Source organism: Diadema antillarum, unplaced genomic scaffold (genome assembly GCF_040938485.1).
Source record: "Diadema antillarum isolate AM-2024a unplaced genomic scaffold, OU_Dant_1.0 scf00000036, whole genome shotgun sequence".
NCBI lineage: Eukaryota > Metazoa > Echinodermata > Echinoidea > Diadematoida > Diadematidae > Diadema > Diadema antillarum.
In genome coordinates, this window is record NW_027270925.1 from 1521621 (window position 1) to 1536259 (window position 14639).

General features: G+C 37.9%; 1 protein-coding gene across 1 annotated transcript in view; it reads right to left on the reverse strand.

Annotated features, from left to right (window-relative positions):
* Nucleotides 1–9709: 9709 nt before the first annotated feature.
* The window catches only part of LOC139745091 (uncharacterized), a 102595-nt gene continuing 97665 nt past the window's right edge, over nt 9710–14639 (reverse strand). The window contains exon 7 of the mRNA XM_071655515.1: nt 9710–11882. Within this exon, the coding sequence (XP_071511616.1) occupies nt 10551–11882 (1332 nt within the window). The 3' untranslated portion in view covers nt 9710–10550. The remainder of the gene's footprint in view (nt 11883–14639) is intronic.

The following is a 14639-nucleotide window of genomic DNA, read 5'->3' on the forward strand; positions in this document are numbered from 1 at the left end:
TAAGTATAGACATTATCACTGATGCTGTATTATGATATTGCTCTTGTTGTTTATTTAGAAATGAAGAAATGGACTTGTTTTGCCGCAGGATGTGAGGAAGCAGTAGTTATGTCAGAGCATTTTATTTCCACAAGCCGAAGAGCAAGTGCTTGTTGCTCAAAGATAACCAAAGCAAAAAAAAAAAGAGTAAATGAATAAATAAATTAAAAAAAACTGTTATTATTAAGCACCACTGTCATTATTTCTTTATTCCAAAATATTTTTGTGGACACAGGTAACCTCAGTAGGTAAAGGTGTCTTTATTATGCCCCCCTGTCATTCCTTCCTTCCAAGCCATTAAAATAGATTTAAGGTAACCACACCAGGAAAATATTGTTATCTACCTCCAGCACCTCAATTTTCCCCCCAGATACTGAAGTGGATTTAAGATTACCATGGCAGGAAAAAAAAGTTGTTATTAAACCCCAATGTCATTGTTTCCTTCCAGAACATTAGAGTGGATTCAAGGTAACTGCAAGAGCGGATAAAATGTCTTTATTAAAGTCCAATGTCATTATTTTTGCAGAATATTGAAGTGGATTTCAAGTGCTGACAGATTTCATCTAATGCAAACATTTTCAGTCTGCTGTACCTTGTCCGTTCAGTCCCGTTACTTTTGAAAGATGACCAAAATTTTCATTTTTACCCGTCTTCAAAATGTTGCTATGTGCACAAGACATAATGGGCCGTTGCATATTAACCCGAGGGGATCGTTAACCATCATCGTTGCATAGACTTTGACCCTGGAATCGGTCACTGATCACCTCCTCAGAAGCATTCATGAAGCTCTTTTCGGCTTTTTTTGTAGTCTTGCAGTGAGGCATGCCATCATCTGAGATAGACATTTAGAAATGGCAAGGGTCATTATGAATGGCTACAGGCGGTGGTGGTGGGGGGGGGGGGGGGGACTATGCACGCAAGCACATCTTCAGATTGCTGGCTATTCGTATTTGTTTTTTGTTTTTTTATGGCCTTGTCAATCATCACTTACGTACGAACAAGATTTTTGAAAAGGAGTGCTTTCCCTAACAAAAATGGAGAATGAAAAAATATAGATTTTATTGGATGAGATCATTGCAGTCATATTAAAACTGTAGTTTGCACAAAGTTACATATTGGTTAAATATGACAACATGGATCTTTGCATGGCATTAGATAATTCAGCATTACATCCAGTAAGGATGTAGCCATAGGATATTAGGTCATGTTACAATGATATCATTTTTTTTTTTTATCATTGCTGCTGCATCTTAATTCTAAATGGAATTCATCACAAGGACGTAGTGGATGAACAGTAAAACCAAAAACATTCACGACATGAAACTTTCACAAATCGGAGCCGATGGTCTTTTTGCGGCGCTTTTTGCGGCATGAAACTTTTGCTAATTGCCATTTGTATTCTGGGTGTTGATGTAAACAAAATATTTTTTTTGTGCATTAAACTTAAATAAATCTTGGCTCTTGTGAAATTTGCAAGAGTTTCATGCTGCTGCGGAATTCTATAGTTTTTAACAGTATTTGATTTAAGTTGGTTAATTGTAAATGTCTTCCGATGAATTATTGTTGTTGTACAAGGAGATTCTCCATTCTAAGAGTCTGCTGAACTATCGTTTCATACATGTATCAATAAACTGAAATACACTTTTAAACCTGTTGTTTATATATCAATTTGTGTTCTTTACTGTGTGCAGGATCTTTATATTGGAATATCATAACATGCCTCATTCAGATGATTTGAAAATTAACAATATATAATATTATTTGTAATAATTTTTGTGACAGTGGACAGGTTACCATGTAAACACAAGGTGCAGCATTTGACTTGCCTTTTTTTGTCGGGTCAATATGCTATAAAGGGAATTAGTAGTGCTGTATATAAAGACAGTCTGGCCAACTCGATTTTTGGCTTATGAGTTTTGAAGCCGTAGATTGGTCAAAACTGGTCCTGTGATCTTCATGGAGCCATGTCATTACCAAGCTACGCTCACACGCAGTGCCCATTGTTAACTACCATTGATTTTGCTTGCGTTCATTATGACATCTGAGCAAACATGCTAACCCTCTAACGCGTAATATGCTGAGTAACGACTTGGCGTCCAATTCAGCAATTGACCAGACTCTCTTTGTATGTATACGGCACTGGGAATTAGGCCTATGTACTGCCCTCTGGTGACATATGTGTGCTGAGTGTAGGAGGTGTTTTGTCAATGGGTGAAAATGAAATGTTAAAAGATACACACTATAGCTTGGCTTTATGTCATAGTGGTGTCTCTCTCTTGCTGGATCAATTTCTTCAGTAATTTTTTTAGTGAATATGCATTCATTTGTTTTTGTTGCTTTTTTGTTTCATTTCTAATACATAAATGATGATTTTATGATTTTTAGAAGAGTGTGCAACAATGCTAAAACAGTCGACAGGGATGATGTGTATACCAAATCCCATTGAGAAAGACCCTAGTGGCCTACTGCTGAGTGTGATCAGGATCTTTGACAATAATACTTCTACATACTTCTCCTCCTCCTCTTTCTTCTACTTCCCTTCCCCTTCTCATACTCCTCCTACTCTTCCCTCTCCTCCTTCCCCTTCTGCTTCTTCTCCTTCTATTCATTGTACTCCTCCTCCTCCTCCTTCTTTTTTATCTCCGTCCTCTCATCCAAGATTATGCTGTGTGGTTAAAGTATGGTGAACGAGAAAAAAAGGACGACATTCATTAACAAGGTGATTTATACATTTCTGGAAAGCTTAAGTCTCTAGGAATATGAATGATTAAATTTCAGAAGGTAAAAACATCTCTAGAACGATGGAGGGATGGTGTTTTGAGACCCTTTTTAGACCACCTGAACCCGATCTGACGGCGAAATTTTGGAGACCAAAATTATGACGTCACGAAATGAACGAATCAGCCCTGCGCTGATGCGTTGTGCTACGCACTCCATCCACACAGTTGGCTCCGTCTATGGAGGGCCGTTGCGGACGGGGTTCATTTGGGGCGTACGTATGGAGGGGCAGTTGCATACGTATGCCCCAAACGAGTTGTGTCCGCAGCGACCTTCCATATCCGTCGCCTCTCCCTCGCTTCTTCTACCACCCCGACTTTGCCACTGTCACTATCAGTGTCATTGTCACTGTCATCACTCAATTCACTCTCGATGTCAAACTCAAAGTCTTTCCGTACAACATAAGGTAAAAATTGGACGTTTCAATGTCTCAACCGAGAAAGCAGATGCGACTAAAGATGGGCCAGATATTGCATCCGCTCACCAAGAAAAACGTGCTTTATGAATGGCGGCCTCGATGTCCCGCTGCACTCGTAAAGGGTTTTGTTCATTTCGTGATGTCATATTTTAGGGCTTGAAAAAGACGGCTGTTCCGTAGCGAAAATCGGTGAAGTAAATCAGTCAGTTTTAACTCGTGATTTGTCAGTGGCGCGAATATCTTTTAATAAGTCACATTAAAAATCTGTTTCAGGAGACATTTCCCTCTGCTTTGACACCTTCTTTTATATGATTTTCTTTGTTTAAATGTCTCGTACACCATACTTTAAAGAAATGATTACAGAATATTGCTAGTGTTTAAACCAGCTGCTTAGTCATTCCTCAACGTTGTTGGCTTTGGTATGGATAACCTAAAGGGGACTCCCCAATTGGCAGTCATATTTTGCTTCCATTAGGGTCTCTTTACCAGAAAGCAGGCTGTCAAGCTCCTGGATTAAATTAAAAGCCACAGAGGTAGCACCTAACAGTGGTTCCTTGTGTATGACATGCACCAAACATTACAATCACATTTGACAGGCATGTGACAAGACCCACCAACAGACTTTTCACAAAAATGTTAGCAAATTTTAGCAAGCTCGCAACCTACACACGTTACAGTGAATTATGAAAGTGTGTGATGCTGTTACTGGTTTGCACATATATTACGTTGTGTTAGTAAAAAGGCTCGATGTATATACACATATTTCTTCACCACAATATCACATGATTTATGCAATAAAGGCTGGAGAGATTTTTTTTTTTCCTTCCATGATGAATCATCCAGTTTTGCTGGGAATTTATTTTACTGGGAAATTATTTTACTTTTACTCAGGTTAGAAATACATATAATACTCGGCAATTTTATAATTTGTATATCCCAAATTATAGATATAATCACTCCAGACGAACAGTATGTTATGCTGGTCCTTCTTTATGGAATGCCTTGCCAAATGACTTAAAGTGTATCAACAGTTTGAATTTATTTAAGAAAAGATATAAAATACATTTATTAAGTCAATAATTTTTCTGCTTTTGTATGATTTTTAATCAAATTATTATGTATAAGGATTGACATTATGCTCACTTGCCTTGTTGTTTTGTCTCTTGTAGGTTTTGTACTTTGTAATGTCTTCTGTTTAAGTTTTTATGATGTGTGTTTTGTCTTGTTGATGTAATGTATATTTCTTGGGGATTGACCTTGAAAGGCTGGTTTAAGCCTATGTTGATTCCTCCACTTCTCTTGATATAACGCCTATGTTTTGTATATTTTTTTTTTATTTTGCCTTTATGATGTCCTTTGTATGCTGTCATGTACGATGTAATTACCCCTTTTACCAGATTTGTGGAAATAAATTGAATTGAATTGAAAAAAAAATTGAATTGAATATAATTTATCCTAAGTAGACTTAAGTAGACGTAAGTAAACTTGACATGTGAAGAAATCAAGACAACAGACAACTTTCTTTTTTCCAGATTTATACATTATTCATGATTTATTGTGCAGAAATGTCATACATTGGTTTAAATCAACATTGCTGATAACCACATAATTTTACATATTTCCAGAGTTTTATACACAATGTACCAAGCATTTTTATAGGAATTACAAAGGAACATTACAACACCTCACAGTTGCATTGGTAGTGGTTCCATATATTACAAGGTTGGGAAGAGTACAATATGGTATGAGCATAGAAAACATGACTATTCATTTTTTTTTCTCATATCACACATCGCTTCTATAGTCTAGCAGCCAACATCTGAGTTACATCCAACACTTTCAATCCGAATGGACCCACCCTTCTCATGATGACGAACTGTTCGTTACCAAACTTTCTCATGAAGATGAAAAAAAAAAGAAGATTTAGCTGCTTCTCTGCTATCTGCACTGATCATCCATGTAATCTAAAACAGCTATACAGTACCAGATATGTTTATAGACAGAGATATCACACCCAGCTAAAAGCCATCAAAACTGCATTCGTCTTCACGTTGCGATAGTAGTGATGGGGGTATTGTGGCATTAATATTCACTTCACTGAAGATCAGGGTGACAAACCAGCCTTTTGAACACCAGATCTTCCATTCTATATATATGTTTTCTCACCTAGAGCACAGTACAGAAAAAGAAAAAGATTTGAACACACGATTATATGGAATTGGTCTAAAATATTGAATTTCCTACTCCCAAACTGAGTGCATTCATATGAATTCACGTTACTTTCAGTAGAAAATTCAAGGGACTAATGTTGGGATACTTTAATATCTCACACAATACATAAGATTATTGGATTGCTCATGAAAAGGTAGAGTAGGGAGAAGATACTCTTGCAAATTACTACAGTAAACCTTGCGTAAGATGACAAATCATGAACATCAATGCAGTGAAAAAGTTCTCTTTTGTTACTTTACCAACCACAAAAATCGGTTTCTCAAGTCCCGTGCATGTCGACTTACACAAAGATTTACTGTGGCTGGTTGCATTGACTAAAGCAATATCCTACTGAGTTAAAGTCTAATATCCTTGATATTCGATATACAACTAATGATAGCCTTGGCATACTTGGATTATGCTCAGACTGCAAAAGCATCACAAAATCCCATTATTCAGTAGCAGTAATGTCATAATGGCATATAAGTTGTCTGTCAACTGCAAAGTTTCACAAGCATTTACATTTCACACTTGGTGTCCATGTACAATGATGGCAGGGTAATATTTGTGGATTCTTTTTGAAGTTTTACCTTCTCTCCTCCTCCTCCTAAAAAAAAAAATCCAAATCTCCAAACAAGTAAAAGAACAAATTTCCAAGTCAAGTAGAAAAATACATAACACTCTTTGCGACATGATCGTGATAATAATGCCCCATTTCAATCAAATTACACTGACACCTAATTGAGACCTTTAAGTTTGTTAACATAATTTTAATCATACGGCATTAAAAAGGGTGCAACTATTACCTTTCTTTAAATCTGTTTAAAAAGAAAGAATTCATAAGTACAACCAGTATTGCTAATGGATATTTTCAAACCATGTGACATATTTTAAACTACGTTTTGTATCTTGATAATGAAGGCAGAGTTTGTGTAACAATAACTTTGTGCGTTTCCAAAAATGTGAGTATCTTACCACACTGCATTTACCAGTTACAGGAACTGAAGCCAAATTTCCTGTCTTAGCTTTTCTGATTACAGCAAGATGAAAAATTCTAATTCTGGAAAATTCCTATGTACATGTGAGTGGACAGCATTCAAATGGCCTACTTGACAAGTTTCACACACATTGAGGTTAATAGTGTCTTAAAAATATTTCATTTTATAATCTCTATAACTGTTGAGAATGTATATTTTGAAGATTAATTTACAACAGTTCCTGGAGTATTGTCATATAATGTGTCTGAGCTATAGTTACACAATACACCAGAGTTAGAAAGGTTTGGGATATCACATATTTAATGCACTTCTTTTAAAAATATAAAACAATCATGGTTGCAAATTAAATCAGTTGACAATGTCATCTTCAAACAACAGTGATAACACATATGCTGATGGAATAAAAAATTGTAAGTACTTCTGCAAAGTGATATAATCCTCAGTGTGAATGGACAAAAGTACTGACCTATCTGACATGAAAAGACAAAAAATATCATCAGACATATTAAAATAATGATATGCATAAGTACATGAATAGCTGAAGTAATACTGATCTTTACACAGAGAATATCTCTTGCTAAAATATACAAACATAACGTTAAATGATACAACCTGCAATCAAACAGCAAGACAAGAAACGATGCTCCCCGAAATCAATCGTTCATTTCTGTATTTAAGAAAAGGAAACTGTACTTCAATCTAAAAACTAAGAATACACCAGACGAATAATCAAGTAAATCATGTCTGAGTGCAGACTGGTTAGTGGCATCTAAAAAAAACATAAAAACAAAAAACACACACACTTAAAGGGACTGCATCTGTACAATACATCAAACAATAATTTTGGAAATGTACCAAGTCGGTGATGTGCATGTGAATACCGTAAGGCCATGCCAGGGGAAAAAATATTGAACACAAATCTATAAAAAAAAAAATGACACTAAAAGAACCTGGTTCACTATTTCCATAAAGCATTTTTTTTTTTTGCAACCAGTTAATTTTGAAGATAGTGGTTTGTCTAAAGTTAAAATCATTGTAACTCACAATAATCAGATATCTTGTAAAAATTGAGTTGATAGGAGATTGACAGGACATATTACTGACATGAGTAGGTCTATACTGTAAAAATGGACATTTTCATGGTGATGAAACATGCAACCAGAAGCTAGCGCGAAAATAAAAGCACGTGAATATTTTTGCATGCCATATGTTCCAGGAGTTGATGTCTTGATTCCGCGGAATTAAAAACACGCGAAACTCTTCTTACCCGGCCAAGCGCGAAAAATTAGTCGCGGGAAAATATCCACTTTTACAGTACGCCATTTATGCAGAAATCCTCACAACAGAGGTATGCATTGGATGTTCTCTGACTTACAAAATAAAAAGAAAGAAGAAAGATATCTCAGACGACTATACTTGACTAATGTCAGAATAGAGAACCTGCTTCATGGGAAAAAGATGCAAAAGGAATGTGGAATGAGTGACATACATGTACATGGGAGAAGACTTGAATTATATGCATTATGTATTTCAAGTCTTCAGAATGTGAAAGCCTGCATATCTTTTAGCCATTTCACTGTCTCATGCATTATCAACAGGGACATGAAAGGGATGTAACCAGCTTGTAATGCGATTAGTAAGAATAACTTTTAGTCTGCCAAGTCTGAATGAGTTTATACATACACATCATTTACATGTGCTGTGAAATAATGCTGAAGGTATGTCAGAAATAGACGAAGAAGTGTTAGGTTAGTTTCCTGGGAGTTCAAACTGTTTATCACTGTTTACAATATATATTATATACACACATACAAACACACATCTGTTTGAATTATTGAACAAGTCAGAAAGCTATCAACGAGAATAGTTTGATCCACCATCAACTCTTTTTCACCACAACTGCCATTTGTTTTTAGGCAAGGACATGTGGGTAAAAAAGAAATGACTCAAAATCATCTATGTGAAACTTGGAACTCCCCTCAGAACAGAAATTCTTTACATCTTTGCATATAAACCCTCAATACTAATGAAAGACTACAAAGTATGTATAATCAGTCACATATATACAGATCTTTACAACATAATTCTGAATACAAAAAATATTGAATATTTAGATGAACACGACTCACTTTGACCATCTCGGACCCATAAATCAACATTTCACTCCTGAAATAAAATGTGAACTAGACAATATCATCGTGGTTGCATAGCTAAGATATGAGAACAAGCGAAAATGTCTGCAGTCTTCATTATACAAGGGGTCATACCATGTCTCTAAGTATGATATCCATGATGTGGAATAGAGGGCAATATCACTCAATATTGACTGGTCAACATACAACCATTGCATGCTGTCAACCCCACTTGATATAATGTATATGCTATCCCTATCCTCATTATACAACTATGTGCACTCACTGAGTCCATCACGGAAGTTTAAATACATCATATATTTGCAGCACACTTTTCTTTCCCATCTGAAAAAAAAAAAAAAAAAGATTACAAAAAAAGAAACAGTATGGGCATTCGACAAATAACCACAGTTAATCTTGGATGTAATGTTACCTTTATATAGTTTTATCAAACCCAACTGCTCTATTGATATCTTTTTGTCTAAATGTGCTCAAAACCCCAAACAAACAAAAGAGCGGAATGCAACAAGTCAATCCCACACCAAGCTCCCAAAACACTTTGGCTGCCTCCTAGACATGGTTCTGTCACAACACAATGCAGCATATATTTCGTGTGTAATATTTGTGATTACAGAGGCATAATAGGTAGTCACCTTGTCGGCACTCAGTCCACTGATTATCATCCACATTAAATACATTTATCAAACACGGATGCATCCAATCTCAGTCCTTTTCTACTTCTCTCTCTCTCTCTCATTTTTTTCTCTCTCTCGCTTTAGCATTCTATCCTTCTCAATCCTACTGTCGCCCCGGCACTGAGCTTTCGTCATGTGTTAGCCCCATCTACACGGATCAGCGCTGCAATTCGTCAAAACTGCAAGCCGAACGCTTTTCGACACTTCCATTAAGTCAATTGCCTGCAGCCATTGGCAAAGAATACTCTGCCAGTACTGAGCTCTTGTCTCTTCTCCTTCCCATGTGTCAAGCAGAGAGAGGAATAGTAATTTATGCAGGCAGTGAGAGTATCAGTGGAAGGTGACTTCTGTCCGTAGGTGATTGGGAACCCCAAAATTCAGCCAGGAGTGGGAAATTACAAAGAGAGCTTGTTTTTATATATAAATTCACCACTCGTACACTTTGATATCATTGGTCTGCATGAAATTTTATCCTAAATGTACAAGTGCCAAATATGTGTGTTTCTTTCTCATGTGATTCATGCCAGTTGATGTCAGTAAAATTTTTCAACAAATCTTAATATTTTCTGCAGGTACAAAAGGTATTCACAATTTTTTCTTTACGTAAAACTCCATTTCCATCAGAAAACAAAGGTTTTGATTTACAGCCATATCCATAATGACTTTAACTTGCATTTAAACTTCTCATAAGTGTATCATCTAAACTTTATGCTCGCAAACCGTTTAAATTACTTAGAACACTGCCAGTGGCAACACCTATAATTCTGTTTAGATATGCAATGTTAGTATGGATAATAGTGACTGATGTTTTGTTAGAAAAAGAGTACATACCACCTCATTGCTAAACACTTCTGTTATGAACACATCGTAAACTGTTTCAATATCATTCTCTCTGTTCTAATATCTAAGTTATGTTCACCGTCTTTATATCTATATCCAATGTACATACTGGCAGTACTTCAACACCACTACAGTACTACTCAACCTAATCTACTTATAGCTACAAAGTGTAGATCATGCGACTGGTTTTACAGTGTCCCTTTCGACATTTTACACGGTCTCAATATCGTTCTCATTCTTGCCAAATTCAATGGCTGACACGTCATCTACCATGCATGATGACCACACTTGAATTAATTTGACCTACAATATAAAAGAGTACATTATTTCCCCCTCGAGTTGTTTGACATAATGTAAAATATGCACTCCAAGCTGGTCCACATTGGTACAGGTATGCATGAACAATCCATGGTTAAACTACGCTCCCAGAATACCAGCATCAGACACTCGTCTGCATGAATGCTGCCTTTGATCTGCCAACATGTGCTGTCTGGTTTGCGGAGGCACTACCAACAGCTCTGGGCTTGTCTCTATTTGGTCCCTCTCTATTCGCGAGCTTTCCCGGCCTGCCAGCTGAGCCCATTTGTCCGTTCATTCTCGGCTTGACAATAACACCTCCAGCGCTCGGAGCTGCGGAGGCGGCGGAGGTAGGAGCTGCCGGTGGAGGCACCTTGGGATGCCTCAGCTGAAGTTTCTCCGTCGGAGACCTCACGGGACTCTCAGTGGCACTTCCCGCATCATCATGCTGGCCGTCTCCTGATTTGGAATCTGTGTCGCTGTTGTAGTGCAATGCTGGTGGACTTGGAGCGCTGCCGTTGACCTTGTGTTGGGGGCTACCATCTCCCTCTGAGCCCAGACGACGGGACGGGGTGCTCCGCCGTGATGCATTCATCGCAGCATCTGCCTCGGGCTCAAGAGAAGCGATATCACTGGAAGCAGCTGAATCAGAGGTATGGGTGGTTGCACTGGATGTGGCAAGGACATCATCAAAGATACCTGAATCAGCTGGGGTAGCTGCTTCCTGTGGTGATGTGGCATTGCTGAGAGGACTGTCCACAGCCGGATTGTGGACGCTCTCTTGATTTCCTATGACCAGGTCGGAGAGATCAACTAGCGTTTGCTCCTGCGCGGGTTTGTCTGCCTCCGGCGCCTCATCAGCAGGTCCATCAAGCAAGTCTAGCAAGAGACTGGTGTTTGACGGACCTCTTGGATAAGGCGCCCTCGGTGGTGGAGTGTCAGTCAAATCCAGGAGATTCACCGGTGGAGGTGGCGACTCCTCCTCGATGCTTACATCCACGAGCAGGAGTGGCTCTGATCCTCCGGTCTCCTTCTCAACTTGCTCCACCTTTTCTTTCCTCTTCTCTTCCGGCTCCTCTGGTGCTACCTCCTCCTCATCCTTCATGGTCATGCCACATTTCACACACAACAGAGAGTATTTCTTGTTCATCGTTGGACGCGTGATGGTCTGTGTTCCCTTGTCGTGCATGAGCACCACTCCGTCCTTGCCCACTTTCCGCTTCCGGGTCGTCGGTATCAACTTCTCCATCTCCTTCCTCTCCTCCTCCTCCCGGCGCTGCATGGCCCGGGCGACCACGTGGGCGGGGACAGAGTGGTAGGTGCGGGCAGCGATGAGGCCATTGGACACTGACTGGTTGCTGTTTCCCAGGAGGGGTTGATTGGAATCAGAGGAGGACTTTTCAGAGGGTTGGTAGACCCCTTTGTTGATCTCGCCCATGATCTGGTGTACAAAGTATTGCAGGTCTTGTGGAAGCTACAGATATGTATGGGAAGAGAAAAGGAAATACAACTGTAGATGTTAAAACTAGTTACATGAAATCAATCAAACTAGAAATGTCGCTATGGCGACTGGTATGCCTCCACCATAATGCATGATTCTCCTAATAGGTCTAGATAGTACATGTGGACAATGTGTGATTACATTTTCACAAAATTGGCAAAATATTGAAATGACAAGTTTGTCACAAATGTGTTGAATGTTCATCTTCCTTGACCTAGGTTTAATTGGATGAATAAGAGAGCATGTATTTGGGGATTTAAGGACTTTAACTTGACTTTGACCCATTCATACATTTATGCACAGAGTACTTTTCAAGGTACCGGTATGGAAAAAAAGTGCATTTCTGTATTGAATAGTAAATTGTTACCATTTTCATCTGGCCTTTGACCCTAAAATTCATAAGATAATCACTTTCAGGTAGAACATGCATAAATATGTAGTAAGTTTCAAAATAACTTGAGCCACTTCCGAGATATGGAGGAAAAAGTTAGTTCAGCATTTTCACTTGATCTTTGACCTTTTAACCTTTGAGGCAAAAAAAAAAAGAAAAAAAAACTTTCCAGAGAATTTCTATCAGGTTACACATGCATACACCAAGTGTAAAAAAAAAAGATAATCCTGCTGGCATTGCATAAACATGAGGGAAATAGTAAAATTTTGAAGTGTTGCACTTGATCTTTGACCCCTGACCTTTGACCCCACGAACCCTACATTCTCTAGATAATCACTGCCAGTCAGTACATGTACATACTATGTTCCATGAAGATACCTTGAACAATTTTCCAAGGTACGGAGAAAAAAAAAGAAGTTTTAATATTTTTACTTGACCTTTTGACCTTTGACCTCATGACCCAAACTTTCACCAGAGAATCTTAATTGGGTAATACATGTATACACTACGTTTCAAGAAAATATCTTCAGGCATTGCATGAATATGGTGGAAATAGTGAAATTTTATGTATTCGACCTTAACCTTTTGACCTTTCACCTTGAGCATGTGCACCCAAAAGTTGATAGGCACAACTTCACCCCCTAATACACATACATGTCAAGTTTCATTAGGACACCTTAACAGGTTTTGATAGTTACCTTGTCCACAAAATTCATTACGGACGGACGGACGGATGGACGGACGGACGGAAGGACGGACAACCCGAAAACATAATGCCTCCGGCACCACTTCGTGGTGGAGGCATAAATATAATATAATATATAAATGTCTTCAGGGGACATTCTTTACAAAATTCTGCAATCACCACTGCTATTAAAATAAGCATGTTTTCAAATGGAAGTACACTACTGCAAAGGTCTTCAAAATTAAATGCACCTTTCACTGGAGAAGTTTGTGTAATCAGAAACACTACATAATACTGGCAACTCATGCCGACTTCCAAGTCGACTACATAACAATCTATCTCCACTATGAAATGGAAAACACATCTTATGAACCTGTCCTTTTTCGATGTCAAACCTTCCGTAAATGCAACTCAGTCAATATCATTAAATCCCATCTATCATCACTTGTCCACCACACATAGTGTACCTTTGATACCATATAACTATATATAGATCAACAGCAACAACAGTAATGATACCATCAAACTCCCTTTTATGTCTTGTAGATCTAAAAGTCACAGCAAACTTTCATACGGCTGAACAGATTCATTCAAATGGCATCTCTGGCTGGTGAAGTACCAAAGAAATGAACTAATCATGTTAAAGAAAATTGCCCGGAGGTAGACTTGGGGATGACTTCACAGAAGTGGATAGGGAGAAGTTGTCTGTCAGGACTGACAGTTGGTACAGCCCGACGACTGGAATACCAAAACCTCCAAGGCCATGATGACCCTTCCGCTTGATTAGCTACTTAGCTACATCCACAGCATCATCTCGTTAGAGCTAACAGGATCGGCGGGACATACACTCCTCCCCCTCCCGACACACTGGGCTGTTGATATGCATGCATCGTGGGGAGTGTAATGCATAATGGCACTGGTATGGAATCAAAAGGGGACAGTTTGTTTTCTTCTTTTTTCCTTTTTTTTTCTCTGCTTTCTAGCCTTTGTAGTGTAAAAGGAGATCAAGGCTATGGTGTGTGTGTGTGTGTGTGTGTGTGTGTGTGTGTTTGTTTTGCTTGTTTTGTTGTTTTGTTTTGGGTTTTTTGTTGTCTGTTTTAAAGGGGGAGGTGGAGATAATAGGGAGTTCAATCATATTCTAGAAATCTCATACATGTATACTCTCTCTCTCTCCCTCTCTCTCTCTCTCTCTCTCTATATATATATATATATACATAAGACTGAATGCAAAAAAAAAAACAAATAGGCTTACCAATTTAATATTTTTCTAAACAACATCATCACTAAATGACAAAAATAAGATCTTTCGAAGATACTGTGTTCCTTACATAAGACTTTTTTTTGTTGAAGGTATCAGAATTGTTACATATATTTTGATAATTTTCTATTTTTTCGGCAGCTTCAGTTCTAAATATCTCAAGGTGATAAAAAGAAATATATCATTTTTTCATTGAATTTATTCATATATATATATATATATAAATATATATATATATAAATATATATATATATTCAAATATGCAATATAAATTGAAAATAATATTAATTTCTGTTTATTACATATACAGACAGACATACATTCACACATACAAATATGCACAATTTCATCTCTGTCTGTAGTACACATTTCTCATAAATGTCAAATGCTCTAGGC